At 47.2% G+C, this 21,787-nt stretch overlaps 2 protein-coding genes across 3 annotated transcripts in view; one reads left to right on the top strand and one right to left on the bottom strand.

Annotated features, from left to right (window-relative positions):
• Nucleotides 1-5,143, bottom strand: part of SLC66A2 (solute carrier family 66 member 2) — a 44,058-nt gene extending 38,915 nt beyond the window's left edge. The window contains exons 1-2 of one of the 2 annotated variants that reach the window (XM_061399477.1): nucleotides 4,810-5,143; nucleotides 32-165 (exon numbers count right to left, since the gene is read on the bottom strand). In XM_061399477.1, coding sequence (XP_061255461.1) covers nucleotides 32-165; nucleotides 4,810-5,012 — 337 coding nt within the window. In that variant the 5' untranslated portion in view covers nucleotides 5,013-5,143. The remainder of the gene's footprint in view (nucleotides 1-31; nucleotides 166-4,809) is intronic. The other variant, XM_061399476.1, reaches the window with a different exon arrangement.
• The window catches only part of HSBP1L1 (heat shock factor binding protein 1 like 1), a 20,928-nt gene continuing 4,216 nt past the window's right edge, over nucleotides 5,076-21,787 (top strand). Inside the window, exons 1-5 of the mRNA XM_061399481.1 lie at nucleotides 5,076-5,161; nucleotides 6,061-6,183; nucleotides 11,767-12,052; nucleotides 13,794-13,853; nucleotides 14,833-14,933. Of these exons, the coding sequence (XP_061255465.1) occupies nucleotides 12,002-12,052; nucleotides 13,794-13,853; nucleotides 14,833-14,933 (212 nt within the window). The 5' untranslated portion in view covers nucleotides 5,076-5,161; nucleotides 6,061-6,183; nucleotides 11,767-12,001. The remainder of the gene's footprint in view (nucleotides 5,162-6,060; nucleotides 6,184-11,766; nucleotides 12,053-13,793; nucleotides 13,854-14,832; nucleotides 14,934-21,787) is intronic.

The following is a 21,787-nucleotide window of genomic DNA, read 5'->3' as shown; positions in this document are numbered from 1 at the left end:
GGCTTTCTCCCCGAAGCTGCCGGTCACCCACCTGAAAAGACCCGGCGTTTCAGGTTCAGCTCATTGGCCACGCGGACCTCGGTGCAGAGCTTCAGCATGAGCAGCATGGTCAGGATCATGACGACACTCTGCCAGAGCAGTGGCGACTCGAAGTGCCTCCCAAACCTGCGGGGGAACACGCCGTGACATCAGGGAGGCACCAGGCAGAGCCCAGTGTGCTGGTCAGACAGTGCCGGGATGGGAGGGCCTGGACCAGTCCTGGACAGCCAGGCCCGGGTCTCCACAAACGCCTGAGATGATGTGCAGGAGTGAGACATGCCGCACACCCCTCCCCAGGAATCGCTGGGAGCCTCCCAAGGCCTTGGACTGACTGAGTGGGCCTCCTGCACACCGCCCACCCCCCAAAAGCCCAGCCAGGGATCCATCACCCTCCTGCAGAGACGCTGCCGCCACCAGGTGAGACGCCCAGGCTCCAGACCACCCGCCTCCCCAGGAAGATGCATCCCAGACTTGGGACCAAGAGCATCTCCACCCTCTGCCTGAAAAGCAGGGGTCTCCAGGCCAGCACAGTCTGAAGTGTGAGCAGAGCAGGGCACCAGGCCCCCACCCCTCACGAGGGAAGAGGTGAAGTCAGCGAGGGTATGGGTGCAGGCCTGGCAGACCCCCACTGAAGCCCCATGTCCCCCTCTTCTCCCAGCCCCAGCCTGCCCAGCTATGGGACCCCAGGCCTTCCTGCTGACTTTTCTGTTGAGCATTTTACCACCTCAGCCAAAAATTCCTGAAGGCCAGAGCCACAGTCCAGTGACCGGCACCAGTGGGCCCATTAGAAGACCTCAGTCCCCAAGGGGTGATCACAGCACTGCCCTCCCCATACCAGCTGGGGGTCTCAAACGTGGCCACCAGAACCACGAGGGCTGGGACATTCAACCCAGCCCACTGCAAGCCTGCAAACCCGTCACCCCAAGGTGAGGCCTGGGCACAGCGCCCTGCAAGCCCAGGCCCCAGTCCTTACTTGGCTGTTCTGGGGCAGAGAATCCACTGCGAGCAGTTTCCCAAACCTGAGCTGGTACCAACTGTCAAAGTCGGGAGGTCCTGGATGGTCCTCCAATTGACCCTGAAACCAGGCGACAGGCAGATAGTGGCCCACCTCCCCGCCCGCTCCCTCACACCCATCCCTTCAAGGAGACGGTCACGAGAGCTGCTGCTGCTGGGCCACACACATGCTTTTGCACAGGCTGGCTCCGGCCACCATGCTGCCCCAGCCCTCATGCTGTGACCCACCACCTCTGGGCTTCGTCTCTTCTGTAAAGTGCAGACCCTCAAGCCCTATGGCTGTTTGAGGACATTTCTAGCCAATTCTAGGAACTAGCCCCCACTGGTTACCTAGCTGACCCCAGGGGCTGACAGACCCATAGATAATCCAGAAGAGGAGACATAGAAGGGTCTGTATCAGGCTGGGGGCACTGGGGCAGGTGGGCCTCACAGTGAACACTTCGGTCTAGTGTTTCACTTCTAGTTAGTTACAAGACTGAAGACATGGGATTTGGGCCATTGTGTAATAAATGCCACTTCCATTTTTTTTAATTGTTCAACAGAAACAATGAGTGACTAGGAAAACTGGGGAAGAAATGAAGGTGGTGCTTCACCTTATACCACACACCAAAAAATCAAATCTAGGTGAATTCAATATTTACAGTAAAGAGAGAGATATTTATAGTGAAGTAAGGGTGGTGGCAGAGGTGAATATTTAACTGCTTTTAGGGTGAAGACAAGCTAAACAAGACACAAAATTTCAAAAAGCTCAACTTCCCACAAAAGATATACAAGCGACAAAACAAATAAACAAAGTGCAACATCATTAGTAATTTTTAAAAGCTCATTAAAATAGACCCTATGTTGTACTCATCGGGTGGGTTAAACTTCTCCCGTTAACCCTTACAGTCTGTGCTGGCACGTTGTCAGAGAGCCCTTTCTCCTCTCCTGCCTTGACAGTGAAGTTGGCACAGCCTCTCATGCAGATGATGGGAGAGCCCGGCTCAGGGGGAGCTGGTCCAAGCACATCCTCCCAGGGTGCAGCACACACCTGTCGCTCCCCGGGAGACACACACTGCAGAAAACGTGCAAAGTTTCACAGAGCTTGAGAAAAGTTTCCACCAGAACACCTCTGATGTGCCTTCAAAGCCCCAAAGAAAAGCTCAAGTGGAAGAGAAGCTGGGTATCTATTTGCTGCTCCCACCAGGACGCCTTCTGCCCAAGTAGCAGCTTGCCACTACCCCTGTGATACAGTGTCCCAGAGTCTCGGATACAATTTTACTACATCTCCAATACAATGTCACCACACCTCTGGTACAGTGTTACAATCTCTCTGATCAGACAAGGGTGTGGCTGGAGAACTAGCTCCCAGATGAATCAGGCCCTGGGTCAGAGGCCCTGCAGCATCATCCCTGCGCCCTGGGCCTCTCCCTCCCTTCTCTGCAAAAACCACTCAGTCCTTCTGGCTTCTGACAACACAAATGCCAAGTCCTGCCCATCAGCACTGTGCATGGTCTGCTGAATGCTGGTTCTGCAAAAGGATGGGAAGAATCATAGGAATGAAAGCATTAGAGTCTCGTGACTTTCAGAAACCTGGGGTTTATGTGGCTTGGTCAGCCTCCAACAGGCCTGCAGAGCCACTCACATGCCTCATGCTAGAAATTTCCCAGGGGCTTCCCAGGCAGACAAGAGTTTCTAGGACTGCCTTCCCGGCAACCTCTAGGGAACTATACTCTTCACTTCCTCTATGTCCACCACTGTTCTTACACAGACCCAGCTCCATCCCACCCGGAGCCCCCGGCCTGAGCTCTGTCCCTCCCCACCACCCAGAACCCATGTATGTGTGTCTGTACGTCCCATATAGCATTGCTGCTAAAGTTTTAACCCTACAGCATCGGCCCAGGGTCTGGCTCAGGGGAAACCCTCAGAAACCTGTTAAATGAAATGGGCTGCTAACCCATGAAGCCTGGAGGGGACTCTGTTAACCTATGAAGCCTGGAGAGGACCCAGGAGTAGGTGCTTTGGAGGCTCCAGAGAAAGGAAGGAAATGGGAGACAGGCATTGCCCTCAGAGCAGAGGGACCTTGGGACCAGGTGGGCAGAGACGTGCCCACTCATTACAAGTTGTAGGCGAAGCCTGGCCTGTCTGCTGGGCTTAACCACATGAACTACAAAGTCCTGCCAGGTGTGAAGTACAGGGAAAGCACATTCCCAGGTGAAAGGGACGCTGGAGCAGAGACCAGCACCCCTTGCCAGCCCTCCCTTCTTCCCATAGGATCTCACAGACTTCTGGGATCCCGGCTGAAGGCAATCCTGTGTGTTCACAGGGCAGCCATTGAACCCCTGAAGCGACACAGGCCAGTTGAGGCAGCTCAATCCTCCTCTGTTTGAAGGAGATCTGCCCCTGCCTAAAGGACGTGCGGCTCCCAACCTGGGGGACCTTGGCTGGCCTGAGCCTGGGCTGGAGCGCTGGCGAGACAGCAGTCCGGGGCCCTGCTTCTGTGTCCCTCAGACCCAGCGGCAAGCAGCCGAGAGAGGGAAGGGGGGCATCTTACTGCAGTGAGAGAGTGCTGCCCTCAGCCAAGCAGAAAGGAAGAGTCTTCAAAATGCAGTTTTTCAACTGGTGCTAAACAAGTTAAAAGATAAGTGACCTCTGACCCCGCCTTCAGAAGTAGATGGCCCAAAGGCAGGGCTCACGGTCTGACAAATTCTCCTGGAAGAAGGGGTCACTCACTGTTTCACATTTTAAAACCCCACACTGAGCAAAAACACAGTGAGAGTGCCCAAGGGCTGCCTGGGGCCAGGCGGTCAGAAGGTGAAGGAGCTGAGAATTTCTGGACTCCCGGGACTCACACCCTGATGACCACGGAGGGGACATCGGCCAAAACTCATCAAACTACACAAGTGAGATTGCGCTTTTCTTTAATGTAAATCCTACCCCAGTAAGGCTGACTTAAAATTAACTAGAAAGAAAGCTCGATTTCTCCAACAGTGACCCAAAAGTCAACAGGAGCCAGAAGCAGCACTCAGACGCCAGCTTGGTACTAGCTGCCCTTACCGTCTGTGCTGACAGAGGGCCTGGGACCCTCCTGAAGGAAGGACAGTCCCAGGTTTTACTGAAATCAGGAGGCTGCGAGACCTCTTCTCATTTCCTCTGAAAATACACCTTCCCAGTTACATCTGGCTTCAACAGCTGTTAAAATAACATCCCACTCCTTACCAGAATGCAAATGTCAGTAAGAGGAAGCTGGCTGGGAGGAGCAAGAAAAGACAGTCCCTTAAGTACTAGCCAGAAAGTGGACTTACTATTAAAAAAAGATAATAATAACATAAAACCCCACACACAACAGAGAAGGCAGGAAAAGCGGCCCTTCAAGGCAGACGCCGGGAGCACTGCTTCCTGTCCGGCTCAGACGCCCCTCCTGACAGCTTTCAGTGGCCAATGCTTTGTCCTTCCTGCTGACCGCCTTCGGTCACTGGTATTCATGAACTCCCTTCCTTTTCTCTCCACTGCCCCCAAATGGCACGCAAATGCCTGAAGGCAGGGACCCAGTCCTAGACCAGCCCCACAGAGAAGGCCCTGGGTGTCTTGTGAAGGTAGGAGCCACACGAAATGAAAACGCAGATCTGAGACTATGCGAGATTCTCTCCATTCCTACCATTTTCCCTGGGAAATAGTCTCATCGTTTCACAGCTCCTTCTCAGGAAGTACAGACACTTCCACCCACTGGCCTCACGCAGACAAGAGAAGGCCATCTGCGCGGAGCACCCCACCTACCAGAAGAGTATCCGTAAGATATTGGCCACCAGGAGCACCAGACACACGTAGGTGGAGAAGCCCTCGGCGTTCTGAGTCCGCCGGATGTCCCGGTACTGCGGGATGTATGGCACCACGCCTCCGAAGACCATGGCACCGGCTGCACCCCAGGAAACCAGCTGGTGCAGCGGGACCAGAAGCCAACCCAAGCCTTCCGCTTCCATTCCGCTCGCCCGGCGGCCCGCCGGCCGACTGACGTCCACCCGGCCCGCGCGCCCTCCGCGCTCCCGGGCTCCCGGCGCGCGCTGTCACCCCCACGTGCCGCCGCCGCCCGGGACCATCCTCCGCCGCGGGCCTGGAGAGAGGAAAAGAAGTAAGGACTCAGCCGGGCCGCCTCGCCCGGAGGAGCCGCGCCCCGCGCATGGCCCGAGGCCCAGGACGCGCCCAGGGCGCACCGCCGGCTCGCGCGCGGGGCACGACCCCTCCTCGGGCGCGCACCCCGGGCTCCGCGGGAGAAGCTAGGCGCGGGCCGCCAGCCTGGGGCCGGCAGGGGGACTTGCCGTCGGGGTCGGGGCTCGGTTCCCGGGGTGGGAGTCGCACAGCCTGGGGATCAGAGGGCCAGGAGAGGGGGGCCCGGCCCAGGTGGACGCGCCGCCGGGGCCGCCCCTCACCCCCGCCGCAGGCCGGGCAGACTCGGCGCGGCACCCGCGTCCACGTGCTCCGCGGACCCCTCCCGGCTCACCCCTGCGGCCGGATCCTCGCAGTCTGTCCTCTGGTCAGTCCGTCTGTCCGCGCATCGAGCCCCGCCTCTGAGTGACGTCACAATACGTGGCCCCGCCCACACCCGGCGGCGGGACAGTTTCCGCGGAGTCCTAGTGCGAGCCATTAAGGTGGGGCGGGACCCGGTCGAAGTCAGGGGTCGGCCAGGTTAGGAAACAGTTGCCTGGCAAAGCCACTTCTGGGCCTGTCGGCCGCCCCAAGGGTCCTGTCGCCGCCCCAAGGGTCAGCGCGAGGCCTGGGGGAGAAATCAAAGTCCGTTTTGAGCAGGCAAAAGAAAGAATCTTTCAAAAATCTATTTTGTTTCAAGTTCTAAACAACTGGCAGTAGGACATTGATCTTGGTCCAAGTTTGAGAAAATGAAGACCCTTTCTACCTGTGGGAGGCTTAAGCCACTTCCCCCTTTTCTGTTTTCTTAAGTCTTCTCATTCTGCAGGTTTGACCACTTGTTCGCACAAAGAAACCCCTGGAAAGCTTTTTTTTTTTTTTTTTCAGGTTGCTGACCGATGTTACAGGGCTGAGTCTAGGCAGTCTCCTGGAGTGGCTCGTTCGTACAGTCAGCTCTGAGAACCACTGTTTCAAAATTCACAACGTACACAGGAAGTCCTCATGATTCAGGTTAATTGCTTCTGGGAAAGTCACTTACTATAAATGGGGCCAGAATTTCATAATAAATAATAAGTGGGTTAAAAAATAGGTGCTTATGTTGCATTAAAAATAGAAGTTAAGGGACTTCCATGGTGGTCCAGTGGCTAAGACTGCACTCCCAGTGCATAAGGCCTGGGTTCAATCCTTGGTCAGGGAACTAGATCCCACATGGTGCAACTAAGACCTGGCACAGCCTAATAAATAAATAAAGGAAATATTTTTTTAAAAAATAAGTTAAAATTGTGAGATATTGCAACAACCAACAAAAGGAAGCAAAAAAAATTCTATGCCTAAAATCTGTGTATCCTCTGATATATTTAAAATGGATATCCAACAAGGACCTTCTATATGGCATATGGAACTCTGCTTGATGTTATGTGGCAGCCTGGATGGGAGGGGAGTTTGGGGGAGAACAGGTATATGTATAGCTGAGTCTCTTCACTGTTCACCTGAAACCGTCACATTGTTAATCACTATATGCCAGTATAAAATAGAAAGTTTTAAAAAATCTATATATTCAAATAAGTACCCTGAAAGAACTCTTCTTTTCTTACAGAATTTTTAAGTGAGAATTTCAAACATACACAAAAGTAGAGATTGTAGCACAGTAAACTCCATGTATCCATCACCCAGCATCAATAACTATAAAAGAACTCTTTTAATGAATATAACATAAAAAACAGCACAGCTAATTGGCAGCATTTTTCCCTTTCTGGCAATAATGGTGCATCTTAAAATCAGCAGCATCTTAGATTGAAGGCCTTAGAAATTAAGCCATTCACATGGACTCAGAGGGGCATCTGGCCACTTCCGCTGGATTTCATGCTTCAGAGGATAGAACTTCCTCTTACATTCAGTTCAGTTCGTTCAGTCGCTCAGTCGTGTCTGACTCTTTTCAACCCAATGGACTGCAGCATGCCAGGCTTCCCTGTCTATCACCAACTCCCTGAGCTTGCTCAAACTCATGTCCATCGAGTTGGTGATGCCATCCAATCATCTCATCCTCTGTCATCCCCCTCTTCTGCCTTCAGTCTTTTCCAGCATCAGCATCTTTTCCAGTGAGTCAGTTCTTTGCATCACATGGCCAAAGTACTGGAGCTTCAGCTTCAACATCAGTCCTTCCAATGAATATTCAAGACTGATTTCCTTTAGGATTGACTGGCTTGATCTCCTTGCAGTCCAAGGGACTCTCAAGAGTCTTCCCCAACACCATAGTTCAAAAGCATCAATTCTTCAGCGCTCAGCTTTCTTTGTGGTCCAATGCTCACATCCATACATGAGTAATGGAAAAACCATAGTTTTGACTCTATGGACCTTTGCCGGCAAAGTAATGTCTCTGCTTTTTAATATGAGGTCTAGGTTGGTCATAACTTTTCTTCCAAGGAGTAAGCGTCTTTTAATTTCATGGCTGCAGTCACCATCTGCAGTGATTTTGGAGCCCAAGAAAATAAAGTTTGTCACTGTTTCCTTTGTTTCCCCATCTATTTGCCATGAAGTGATGGGACCAGCTGCCATGATCTTCTTTTTTTGAATGTTGAGTTTTAAGCCAGCTTTTTCACTCTCCTCTTTCACTTTCATCAAGAGGTTCTTTAGTTCCTCTTTGCTTTCTGCCATAAGGGTGGTGTCATCTGCATATCTGAGGTTATTGATATTTCTCCTGGCAATCTTGATTCCAGCTTGTGCTTCATCCAGTCTGGCATTTTGCATGATGTACTCTGCATATAAGTTAAATAAGCAGGGTGACAATATACAGCCTTGATGTATTCCTTTCCAAATTTGGAACCAGTCTGTTGTTCCATGTCCAGTTCTAACTGTTGCTTCCTGACCTGCATACAGGTTTCTCAAGAGGCAGGTCAGGTGGTCTGGTATTCCCATCTCTTGAAGACTTTTCCAGTTTGTTGTGATCCACACAGTCAAAGGCTTTAGTGTAATCAATGAAGCAGAAGTAGATGTTTTCCTGAAAATTTCTTGCTTTTTCTATGATCCAGAGGATGTTGGCAATTTGATCTCTGGTTCCCTCCCTTTTCTAAATTCAGCTTGAACATCTGGAAGTTCTTGATGCACATACAGTTGAAGCCTGGCTTGGAGAATTTTGAACATGACTTTACTAGTGTGTGAGATGAGTACAATTGTGTCGTAGTTTGAACATTCTTTGGCATTGCCTTTCTTTGGGATTGGAATGAAAACTGACCTTTTCCAGTCCTGTGGCCACTGCTGAATTTTCCAAATTTCCTGATTTGAGTGCAGCACTTTCACAGCATCATCTTTTAGGATTTGAAATAGCTTAGCTGGAATTCCATCCCCTCCACTAGCTTTGTTCATAGTGATGCTTCCTAATGCCCACTTGACTTCACACCTTAGAATGTCTGGCTCTAGTTAAGTGATCACACCATTGTGGTTATCTGGGTCATTAAGATCTTTTTTGTATAGTTCTTCTGTGTATTCTTGCCACCGCTTCTTAGTATCTTCTGCTTCTGTTAGGTCCATACCATTTCTGTCCTTTATTGTGCCCATCTTTGCATGAACTATTCCCTTGGAATCTCTAATTTTCTTGAAGAGATCTCTAATCCTTCTATTCTATTCTTTTCCTCTATTTCTTTGCATTGATCACTTAGGAAGGCTTTCTTATCTCTCCTTGCTATTCTTTGGAACTCTGCATTCAGATGGATATATCTTTCCCTTTCTCCTTTGCCTTTTGCTTGTCTTCTTTTCTCAGCTATTTGTAAGGCCTCCTCAGACAACCATTTTGCCTTTTTGCATTTCTTCTTCTTAGGGATGATTTTGATCACCGCCTTCTGTACAATGTTATGAACCTCTGTCCATAGTTCTTCAGGCACTAATCCCTCAAGATCTAATCCCTCGAATCTATTTGTCATTTCCATTGTATAACTGTAAGGGATTTGATTTAGATCATATCTGAATGGCCTAGTGGTTTTCCCTACTTTCTTCAATTTAAGTCTGAATTTGGCAATAAGGAGTTCATGATCTAAGCCACAGTCAGCTCCTGGTCTTGTTTTTGCTGACTGTATAGACTTCTCCATCTTTGGCTGCAAAGAATATAATCAATCTCATTTCAGTATTGGCCAACAGGTGATGTCCATGTGTAGAGTCATCTCTTGTGTTGTTGGAAGAGGGTGTTTGCTATGACCAGTGAGTTGTCTTGGCAAAACTTTACTAGCCTTAGACCTGCTTCATTTTGTACTCCAAGGCCAAACTTGCCTGTTACTCCAGGTATCTCTTGATTTCCTACTTTTGCATTCCAGTCCCCTATGATAAAAAGGACATCTTTTTTTGGTGTTAGTTCTAGAAGGTCTTTTGTAGGTCTTCATAGAACCGTTAACTTTAGCTTCTTCAGCCTTAGTGGTTGGGTCACATAGGTCACACCAATGTTCTCATCTATCAGAGTTAACATTCTAGATTTCTGATTTAAAGTTTTGTTTTATATTTAGCTGCTGCTCTTGTGGTCTGTGTCTTTGATTCCATTGTGTACTTCTTGTGAGTGAGAGTGAAACTGTTAATCGCTCAGTCATCCAACTCTTTGTGACCCCATGGATTGTAGCCCACCAGGCTCCTCTGTCAATGGAATTGTCTAGGCAAGAATACTGGAGTGGGTAGCCATTTCCTTCTCCAGTGGATCTCCCTGACCCAGGGATCGAACCTAGGTCTCCTGCATTGCAGGTAGATTCTTTACCACTGATCAACCAGGGAAGCCCTGTGTACTTCTTACCCAGACTGTTTTCTTCCCCAGCCTGTCTTTGCACCAGTGAAGCATCGTCTAGTTTCTGCTGCTTCACAGCACACTTGAATACTCTCCTGTTGTAGATTTGCAAGATCAGCTTCATTAGAGAATTTTTCCCCTGAACCTAGTTCCTGGGATTTAATATCCTTAACAAAATGAGTTTTTGTTGAGTGATTCTCATTTCCATATTAATAAATTTGTGTTCCACAAAGGCAGAACTAAGAATTTGACCCCTTCTTAAAGAGTGTAGGTACTAGATAGAGAATGAGAGATGCCATTTCTCCAGTAGAGATTGGGTTCTCAGGGTTATCAGAAAGTTTCTGAGTAGGTTTCCACTGAACCACAGAGATTACAGTTGAAGAAAGAAAGAAACCCCTTAACTATGATGCAATCTCTCCCCTTCCCCCTCTACTTCCTGTCTTTATGGATCTGCCAGTCTGGACGTGTCCTGTGAGTGGAGTCTAACCACTCATCCTCCGGTGACTGGCTTCTCACTGAGCATCATGCTCCCCAGGTTCATCCACGCTGTGTCATGGGTCAGGGCTTTATTCCTTCTTATGCCTGAATTGTACTCCATCCTGAGGAGGGACCACATTTTGTTTATCTATTCGTCTGTTGGTGGACATCTGGCTATTTCCACCTGTTGACTATCATTAATAGTCAATAATGCTGCTATAAACTTTTCTGTACACGTTTTTGTGTGGATATATGTTGTCTTTTCCCTCGGGCACATACCCAGAGACAGAACTGAGGTTGTCTGGTAACTTTATGTTCAACTTTTTATGGACCTGCCAGACTGGCTGCACCACGCACCTTCCCGCCTGGGTGTGACACTCAGACTCTGCCACTCCTTGCCCACACCTGTCATTATCCCTCTGATTCGGGCCATTACAATGGGTGTGAAGTGGCTCCCCTGGTGGTTTTGATTTGCATTCTCCTGAAGAAAGAGGATGTTGGGTTTCTTTGCACGCAAGGCTGTGCTTCAACACACATCCAGCAGCCAGATGTCCCTGTGTGGTCACTCAGCCAAGACCCCTGGGTGCTGGGGCACCCATACAGACACAGCCCTGCCTGCAGAGAGGTGCAGACGTGTAAACAAAGCAGGTACTTGCCAAACACAGGGTCCTGGGCCATCACCCATGAAGTAACCCAGAGCCACGTTCCAGACAGGCCTGCAGGACACAGAGGGAGAGAAAGCGGCAGTGATGTCTTCCTTCCAGATCCTCAAAAAATCAGAGCAGAAACTCAAGTGTTGGCCATTCTGCGTTGGTCACAGGACAGGACTAATCTTTCTTTCTTCTTCTTATTTTTTTGGCCGCCCTAGGAGGCTTGTGGGATCTTAGTTCTTGACCAGTGATTGAACCTGGGCCCTTGGCAGTGAGAGCTTGGAGTCCTGATCACTGGACCACCAGGGAATTCCCAGAACAAAACTATTCTTAATCTTAAAGTTGGGGGCAGAAATGGCAGAGGTTCAGGGAGAGGAGAGTCTCCTGGGTGGAAGATCACAAGAACCAGGACCTCATTGCGAACGTGGGCTGCGGCTAGACTCCATCCCCGCCCGCGCATCCCCACCCCGCCTCCAGGACCCCCCAGTGGACAGGTGACCACACTGCTTGGTGGCAGGGTGAGTGCCAGGGGCTGGGGAGCTGGGGAGGTGTTGTCCCCGGCGCAGAGCCGGGGTTTGGGGCGAGGAGAAAGCTCAGGGAGTGGATGGCGGTCTTGGTCACACAGCAACGCGGTGGTACCTGATGCCACTGCACCGTGCCTTGGAAACGTGTAAAACAGCAATTTCTATGCTGTGCATTCTCTGCCAGGATGATCATTAAAAGATCGTGCTCACTCTGGGCTCTGAAGCAATGAAAATAAACAGTGGCGCTGGGATAGGCCTGTCCGCCGAGGTCCCGCCCCGCCCAGGCCGCCACCCGCGCGCCGCTCGGGTCTTGCTCCTCGCGTCCCCGGCCATCGCCGCCGGCCCTGGAGCGGACCCCGCGGAGCGGCCGGCCGGGGACCAGCCGGCCTGCCTGCAGCCCAGGCCCGCCGGCCGCAGACATGGACGCACGGAGCCCCGAAGCACCCGGCGGACGCGCGCTGCGGGACGTGGTGAGTGGGGACCCTCCCGTGCCGAGCGCCCCTCCCGGACGGATGCCCCGCGCCCGAGGCTGGACACCCTCGCCCCCAACCCAGCCCGCGAGGGGCCACCACCCCCACCCACCCCCAGCTGCTTCCCATTTGCAAAGGTGCTGCAGTGCCAGAGATGAGACGGCCCAGGGCTGGTAGTCTCATTAAGACGTGGTTAGGTGTACACAATTGAATACACGTTTTTCTGACCAAAAAAATCCAAACCTGATTGCCCGCCGGAAGCGCTCCAGACAGAGGACCTGCCTCCACACAGGAAAGCAGAGTCCAGGGGAGACCCACCTCGGTGTTCTCGGCTCTAAAGCGGAGATAACACTGTGCGGGGAGGGAGTGTGTCCTGGATGGGGTGAGACTTCCACCTGGAAATTCAGGGCAGCCTGAGTATGCCCGCCGTCAGTCACAGGGATGGTGTTCCGGTTTGGCCCTTTAACAGGTTTCTGCAAACCCCTTCCCGGCGAACAAGCACCCAAGAGTGTAGGGGCAGCGTGCACCCACGCGGTGTGCTCTGGGGACCCTAGCAAAACTCCTTAAGAACTCTTTGAGAAGCCGAGGTTAGAGATTTTCTCCTATGCTATCTTCTGGACGTCTGATACTTTGTTGCTTGTATTTAAATGTCTGATGGCTTTGAGTTAATTGTTGTGGACGGTGTGCGTTAAGGGTCAGGCCTGCTTGCTTAGTTGGTTACCCTTTGGCTGTCACTGTTCCAGCTGTTGGTTGAAGCTGTTGGTTGATTTTCTTTACTCTTTGAGTGGGAAAGCCATTTCACTATGTGAAAAATCAACTAATGGTAGGGTGCAGCCTCTGTGAAAAACAGACACGATTGAAGTGACTTAGCAGCAGCAGGCACATGCTGCTGCTGCTGCTGCTGCTAAGTCGCTTCAGTCGTGTCCAACTCTGTGCGACCCCATAGATGGCAACCCACCAGGCTCCCCCGTCCCTGGGGTTCTCCAGGCAAGAACACTGGAGCGGGTTGCCATTTCCTTCTCCAATGCATGAAAGTGAAAAGTGTAAGTGAAGTCACTCAGTCGTCTCGGACCCTCAGCGACCCCATGGACTGCAGTCCATCAGGCTCCTCTGTCCATGGGATTTTCCAGGCAAGAGTACTGGAGTGGGGTGCCATTGCCTTCTCCGCAGGTACATGTATGTATGGAATAGAACACTACTCAACCATAAAAAAGAATGAAGTAATGCCATTTGCAGCAACACGGTTGGACCTAGAGATGATCATACCATGTGAAGTCAGACAGACAAGCATCATATGATATCCCTTATATGTAGAATCTAAAATATGACACAGATGAACCTATCTACAAAACAGTCTCATAGACACAGAGAACAGGCTTGTGGTTGCCAAGGGTAGGGGGAGGGATGGGGTGGGAGTCTGGGGTTGGTAGATGCAAACTATGACATTTAGAATGGATCAACAAGGTCCTAATATACAGCACAGGGAACTATATTCAATATCCTGTGACAAATCATAATGGAAAATAATATGAAAAAAGAATGTATGTATAACTGAGTCCCTTTGCTGTATAGCAGAGATTGGCATGACATTGTAAATCAACCATACTTCAATTTAAAAAAAAAATTAGCATCAAAGAAGAAATCAACTAACTGTTTATAGGGATGGTTCCCCTTCCACGGTTCTTAGAATGCTCTGCATCACACGTAAATATATATTCACTTGTCTTGTTCAATTTTTCAGGCAGAAAATCTATTTCAGGAACTTCAAGAACATTTTCAAGCTCTGACGGCAACATTAAACCTCAGAAATATCCTTTTCTATTTCATAACAAACACTGCAATGCTTTTGGACTGTTGAACTGTCGTGGACTATCTTCTTGTTTTCTGCTGTTGGTGGATAATTGCTGACCCGGAGCTTCCTGGTGTTTCCATCTGTGCTTTTACAAAGGATCCTGATGTATTAATTACCACCCGAAGGTAATACTTCCTGCTTGACCAGCAATGCAGGGCATTTATGTAAGGCAGGGATAAAGCACAGGACATACATACAGTACATACTATCCAATGGGCTTTTCCAGCAGGCTTAAATAAATCTAGATGGTCTGCTCAGTAGCGTTTGTACTCCCTCAGTCTGACCCTGAACATGCACTGGGAAGGTCTCCAACCTAGGGATCTTTATAATGGCTCTCCTGGCCTTGTTTTGCTTTGTGACTTCAGCAGCTGACTATCTGGTTAGACGTGAATTCAAAGTTAGGTAGAATGTTTGTTTCCGGTTTATGAAAACCCAGAAAAAGGGACACTTGCCCTAAGTCTTCCCCAAGTGAAGTCACGTCACACAATTAAACTCCTGCCTTAAAACGCATGGGCATCATTTGCTGAGGGAACCCTTTACTTGCAACTTTTGATCCTGCAAATGGGGCCCAACAGGGAAAAGAAGATTCTTGAACATGATAAAAATAAACAGTAGGAAATTGTTTTAAACAGAGGTAATTTTCATCGTATTTACATGCTGATTAGAGTTTGGTTAAAACAGTTAAACATACCAGACAAGCTCACATCCTAGAATGCATGTGCAAAGAAAGGGAGCCAAGTTTTCAGAGCTGGGCGCACAGTGCCAGGATTAACAGCAGCTCCAAGCCCGCGTGGGATGCGGTTAGCGAGCACTGCCCTGAGGTGCTCGTGCCTTCGGCTCCCTCCTCTCATGCGCACCGCAGGGCGTTTCCATCAGCCTTTGAGGGACCCAGCTAGTTGCCCGTGTCCCATGTTCTGCTCTCCTTGACCTTGTACTGGAAGAAATGGGGGGTCGCATTGAAGACCTGCAGAAGAACGTGAATGACTTGATGGCCCAAGCTGGGATTGACAGTCCTGCTCAGAAACACAGGTGAGGCCTTCTTAGGGCACTAATGTCTGCCTGTCACATGTCCTCTGCTTCCCTCTTGAACCTGTGCCCCGTATTTGCTCACTAAGGGAACTGCTGCTTCTGCACTGCATGAAAAACCTCCAGGAGTGATTTTAAAAATTCACAAATGCTCTTTTCTAAGTAGAACAGAAACACTATCTCATTGTTCCTTAAGTGCACTTTAAAGGAAAAACCACTATTTAAATGTGGATTTTATTAAAGTACTTCTCACCCTCATCCCTCAAATTAGCCTTCAATCAAAACAAATCGCAATGAGAGATTGGGAATGATGACTAGTGGCTTCTGTTTGAGACAGTACGTTTGTGGAACCATTTAAAAAGACACAGATGCATTAGGCTCTCCCCCTGGTTCATGAGCACTTCCTGAGGGTCCCACTCCACCCCCCAGAATGCAGGCATTTCTTTTCTGGTGGAATTTTGCACATCTTTTTTTTTTTTTTTTACTGTTTTATCTTTCACTTTCATTTTATTAAGTTTTTATTGTATTTGATGTACAATATTATATGTACAGGTGTGCATGTAATGTGTAAAATGTAGTGATTCACAATTTTTAAAGGTTAAACTCCATTTATAGTTATTATAAAATATTGGCTATATTTCCCAAGCTACAATGTATCTTTGTAGCTTATGTTATATAATAATTTGTACCTCTGAATCCCCTAACCCTAACTGCCTCTCCCCTGCTCCCCTCTCCCCACTCGTTTGTTCTCTGTATCTGTGAGTCTGTATATCCACTAGTTTGTTATATTTTTTAGATTTCACACATACAAATGATGACATATAGTATTTGTCTTTCTCTGTCTGACTTGTTTCACTTAGCATAATGCCCTCCAATTCTATCCACGTTGCTGCCAATGACAAATCTTCATTCTTTTTTATGACTGAGTAGTAGTCCATGGTGTATATATACCATATCTTCTTTATCCAGTCATCTGTTGGACACTTGGGTTGCTTGCTTCCCTATCTTGGCAACTGTAAATAATGCTGCAATGATCATTTGGGTGCATGTATCTTTTCCAATTAGTGTCTTTGTTTTTTCTGCACTACGTCTTGAAGATGTAGATAAATGCTTGGCCTCAGGTCTTAGACTGAATGTGTTGTCTGTGTAACATACCTGGAGACACAAGCCTTATTTTATTAAGATACTCAAGCATGTTTCACTGACGTAATATTCTGCTTCTGTGAGCACGCTCTAATTTTAGCTGAACAGGTAGATGTGGTTGTTTTCCTTGCTTTCATTTCTGTCAGTTGTTATCCCAAGTCAGCTGGCAGATCATCTGTGCTTACCCTGCTGAATCAGAGCAAGTTCACCTGTCAGTGACTTATTTATAAATTTGCACATCTGCTGTTCTGGTGGAAAAGATCGGTGGAATCTGTCCTGGACACATGAGCTGTGGTCCCTTCCTGTCACCACCCAGACACCAGCAGGCTGTTTTAAGTTTGGTCAGAACCCATCATAGGTTAGGCATCAAGTTAAATGGATAAGTAGGTATCAGAACTTCACCTTTTCAATGCACATACAGCCATTATGAGCTGCAGGTCTGGGGGCGGGCGCTCCAGCTATGTCTGCAGGATACTTGGCTCTACCCAGGTGGGGGGCTGCCTCAGACGGACCCACCTGCCCTGGAATGCTGTCCTCCCTGCGGTTGCCGAGCACCATGTTCTCAGGGCGCGCTGCCCTGAGGGGGCCGGCGGCCAGGAACGTGGTCCTTTCCTGTCACCACCCAGATGCCAGCGGGCTGTTTTAAGTTTGGTCAGAACCCATCATAGGTTAGGCATCAAGTTAAATGGATAAGAGGTGACAAAACTTCACCTTTTCAATGCACATACAGCCATTATCTAAAGCAGCATGAGAGGTCAGTTAATGCCTTTTAAATCAAAGGAAGTACCTGAATAGGTCTAAATCTGTTTGGCTAAATCTGTGCTTGTTGCTTCTGCTGGGTCAGGGGTTCCTAATACAGGGCTCTTGCTGTGGATTTCAGGGGATTTGGTAAGCACCTTAAACTTGTGTTCCTGCTTTGAGTAGGGGAGTCAATGACCCCCAAAACTACTGTCCCACGCTCTCCTGGCCCCCTCTCGGGTGCAGCATCTGAACACCTGTCCTGCTGCAGGGAAGCAGGCAGGCAGTTGTTCCAGGAGAATGTCTTCACGCTGTTGATGCAAAGTAGTATTCTGCCATTGGAAGAGCAGGCACTGTTTATTCGCCTTAAATTGTGCATCCACACAAGCGTCTGACTCAAATGAGAATCGTTTAACGTTCAGGTTTTCTATATACTGAATTTTTCCTGTAGAAAAGTGTTCTAGTAATTACAGGAAAGTAAGGTACATTTTTTTGTTGATAGTGTTGGATTCAAATTTATTTAACTGCACATTAACTGATATTTAAATCAACCATTACTTCTTTCAATTTTTTTCTTACAGACTTGAAGACAGAACAGTCATTTGAAAATATGAAAAAGTGAAAACTGTACTTCTTGAGTAATATCTATATAACACAAGTTCTTGTTTTTAGTATTTAAGAATTCATTTTAGTAAAATAAAAGATTAAAAGAACAAAGGCAGGGCAATAAGAATGTAATTAGGCAAGAGATCGACCACTTAACAAGATGGTTGTAAAGTGACAGGACACTTTTCAATACACACCTAACATTTGTGGATCATGGGGGAAAAGAATAAGATATAACAGGTCAATTTCCCCCCAGAATTAAGTTCTATATAGAACTTTCTTAAGAATATCATAAGCAGTTTTCTATAGAAGTTGCTTCTTCAACATCTGCATTCCAGTTCAATAATTCCAGTCACATGATTCTGGGGAAGACTCATGTTCACCTGTCCAGTCCAAGCAGACCCTGATGGTATGTTGTCCAAACCAAAGGAAAACCAGAGAAGAGGTTGATGCAGGAGCTCTGGACTGCTTCCTAGGACACCCTTACCTGCCCCACCCCTGAGTAGAGGTCGTGACCAAGGAGGTGCACAAAGATTGCACCCATCTTTATCTTGTCAGTTAGAGATGCTTTCAAATAATTGTCAATTCACCTATCTCTGAGCCAAGTTAAAAAAAAAAGCTATGATCACCTAAAACAGGGTCCATTGTAGGCTCTCATTATAAAAAAATAACATTATCCCTGCATATAAAGAAATCATACTCTTTATATGACTGAGCGACTTCACTTTGACTTTTCACTTTCATGCATTGGAGAAGGAAATGGCAACCCACTCCAGTGTTTTTGCCTGGAGAATCCCAGGGACGGGGGAGCCTGGTGGGCTGCTGTCTACGGGGTCGCACAGAGTCGGACACGACTGAAGTGACTTAGCAGCAGCAGCAGCAGCAGCAGCAGTATATAAAAGTCAAAAGCACTCCTACAATTCAGGATTACACACTATCAATAGTTTTTTTCTATGCAAGAAATTTTATATAGTTCATCATATTCCTTGTAATTTAATATCCTGTTCTCATATCATAAACACTTTTCCCCTTGTGAAAGTTTCATATACACTTTTGTATGGTTACTAATACTCTATCATGTGGCTGAAATAATTTAATCATCCCCTTAACCATTCCTTGGGGTTGAGGTTATTTCTTACTTTCTGGCTAGTATAAATGAGTTTCTTTAATGAGCACTGGCTATCCTTGAATTCTCTGCACATTTCTCTAGGGCCAGAAGTATGACCACAGGCCAAGTACCCTGAGCAGAATGCATGTAAGAAAGGAAAGTCATTTTATAGCCTCAACAGTAATGCAAACCCAAAGTTTAAACCCAAAGTTTTTAAATTGCATCATTTAAATTCAGTATTCTTGGTGGCTTAAAATCATATTTCCATTTGATTATATGAAAGATTTCAAAGCATCTTAGCTGTAATTTTAATTTTAGCAGAAACTACAGAAAATTACTTGAATTAAACCAAACAGATTTGCATCTCTATGAATAATACAGGACACAATTTAAAGTCCAGGATTTTTAATAAATTAAGTAGGAAAGAAAGCTTCTGTTTAGTTATTAACTAAAATAAAAACATAGACATTGTCAAAAATTTATTAACTTTGCAAAGAAAGTTCTCAGCTGATCCCCTTTTATTGGCTCATTTGGCCATTTAACATCTCAATTATTTGCTCAAACCACAGATATCTATCTTTAAAGAGATTACTTGGCATTTTTTAATATCATATCTATTTCAGTATCTTCCTAATACTTTTACAAAGAATTGCTATTTTCCAGCACCCTGTTACATATATTTAGACAAAATCAGAATGTTTTCATAAGAAAGAGGGAAAATAGTAGACAGATTTACATGTACTTAAATACTCTTATTCTAATCTAAATGGGATTAACCCAACTTTAGTAGAAAGCAGTTTATTCATTGAATACCTAAGTAAAATGGAGTTACTTCAATATCAAATCCTATATTGATGAATCTGTAATTTAAAATTCACTTAACACAAAGTTATGAAACTTATGAAAATATAAAGCTTAATAATAGAGTTGAATCCATAAGGCAGAAGTGCTAAAAGTTTTAAATTCTCACATTTCATTTCCTTTTTTACAATTGCCTTTATCTATCTCCATAGATTTTTAACTCTCTCCCCAAATCTCCTTTCAGCACCCCCCACCCAAGCTTTTTGGAAGTAAATTCCATCACCTCACACCTCCTTCCCTAGCAGAGCCTCTCTGCAACCACTAGCTCCCCTCAACCACACCACATTTTCCAGCCCCAGGCCCTCGTCCCACCACAGGGCTGGACTGGAGTCACACACACACACACACACACACACACACACACTGGAGTTACACACACACACACCCACACCCCAGTTAGCACTTTTTGTATCTAATCTCAGCTTGAACATGATCTCCTGAGAGGCCCTTTCCCTGAATGCCTGTCTGGGTCTGATGTCCTTCATGTCCTTCATGTGGTCTCTGGCTGTCACAGTTGTCATTTCACTTCCTTGTAATCATTTGAGTCTCCTCCACAAGGCAGCAACCGGTTTGATTTTGTTCACCTCAGCTGCTCAGGGCTGGCACCAGCCCTGGGACCCCCGAGCTACTCAAACATTTAAACTAATGAATGAATTTTGAGAGTTTCTAAATACTTTGCAATCTTTTCTACGATGCTTTTTTGCCCACGGAGATGTGTGAGAGCTTGATCACTTTTTGACAAGAAAACCAGAGGCCAGAGGGAAGACTGGGGACAACAGCAGTGACTGTAGACTGGGATGGTGTGGGAGGCAGCGCTGAGCTCCTGAGGGTGCTGCGAGTGTTCTTTGTAAAACCTTGACGAAAAATGTAAAAATGCCAAAAAGAATGCTAGGATCAGTTGCATTTAAAAACTATGTAGGAAAACTCTTCAAAATGATACCCACCTAAAGCAAGTCAAGGTCCCAGTCTGATCTTCAAGACCTCATATAGTCACAAGAAGTCTGAGGAGGTATCGAATATACACCCTGAGTTTTAACTAAGCAACCCAAGAAACCAAACTTTGAGTGTGGTTTTCGGAAACATCAGCAGTGCGATTTTCTAGGAGAGTTGTAGACAGTAGATGCTTTGATTCTGTCGGTGCCCGAGCTCCTCATCTCTTACCTGCTCGGCACAGACAGAACTGGGCAGTCTAGCCTATGGACACTTGGATGCCTACGTAACAGCCTGTTGCAAACACAGAGGGCTGCTGTTTGTTGTACTGTTTTAAATCTTTGTTGTGAATGTCTTAAAACTATGTAAATAACATTATAACCCAGTATCCTTCTGTACCTAGTTTTCCATTCAGTGGCTTGAGATCTGCCTGTGTTAATATGTGTAGGTCAAGATCAGTGTAACTAACTGCAATAAAATAGTCCTTTGACTATTTGTTGTTTGTTTCCAAATGATGCTGCAATAACTCACTCTGCAGAGACATCACTTTGCCAACAAAGGTCTGTCTAGTCAAAGCTATGGTTTTTCAGTAGTCATGTATAGATGTGAGAGTTGGGCAATAAAGAAAGCTAAGTGCCGAAGAATTGATGCTTTTGAACTGTGGCGTTGGAGAAGACTCTTGAGAGTCCCTTGGACTGCAAGATCAAACCAGTCAATCCTAAAGGAAATCAGTCTTGAATATTCATTGGAAGGACTGATGCTGAAGCTGAAACTTCAATACTTTGACCACCTGATGTGAAGAATTGACTCGGGGAAAAGACAGCTGATGCTGGGAAAGATTGAAGGCAGGAGGAGAAGGGGACGACAGAGGATGAGATGGTTGGATGGCATCACTGACTTGATGCACATGAGTTTGAGCAAGCTCCGGGAGTTGGTGATGGACAGGGAAGACTGGAGTGTTGCAGTCCGTGGGGTCACAAAGAGTTGGACAGGACTGAGCGACTGAACTGAATGCTGCAATACTCTTTCATGTCTCCTGTGTGTGTGCTTGTCTCTCTAGTTTACTTGACTGCTTATTCTATTACTGAATATATTCTGTACCTCCTAGGTTGGTTGCCTCTGTGTCAGCTGCCTTGTCTAGTCCCTGGACTTTGCAATAAAACTCATCATGGGAAGAATGGGAAACAGAAGTCTCTTTGTGCCCAGAGAACCCATCATCACCTTTCTCTACTAGTTCATTTCAACTTGAAAAAAGCAACATGTACAGCAATGAGGCAAGGTTTGATAGCCCTACAGATCTAGGTTTCAAATTCATGTCCTCTGCAATTAATTGTGGTGGTGGTTTAGGCACTAAGTTGTGTTCGACTCTTGGGACCCCATGTACTGTAGCCCCCCAGGCTCCTCTGTCCATAGAATTTTCCAGGCAAGAATACTGGAGTGGGTGAAAATGAAAGTGAAAGTCGCTCAGTCG

The sequence above is a fragment of the Bos javanicus genome, chromosome 24 (genome assembly GCF_032452875.1).
Source record: "Bos javanicus breed banteng chromosome 24, ARS-OSU_banteng_1.0, whole genome shotgun sequence".
Classification (NCBI taxonomy): Eukaryota; Metazoa; Chordata; class Mammalia; order Artiodactyla; family Bovidae; genus Bos; species Bos javanicus.
The sequence above is the reverse complement of the archived record's forward strand: the minus strand, read 5'-3'. Positions and strand labels throughout refer to the sequence as shown.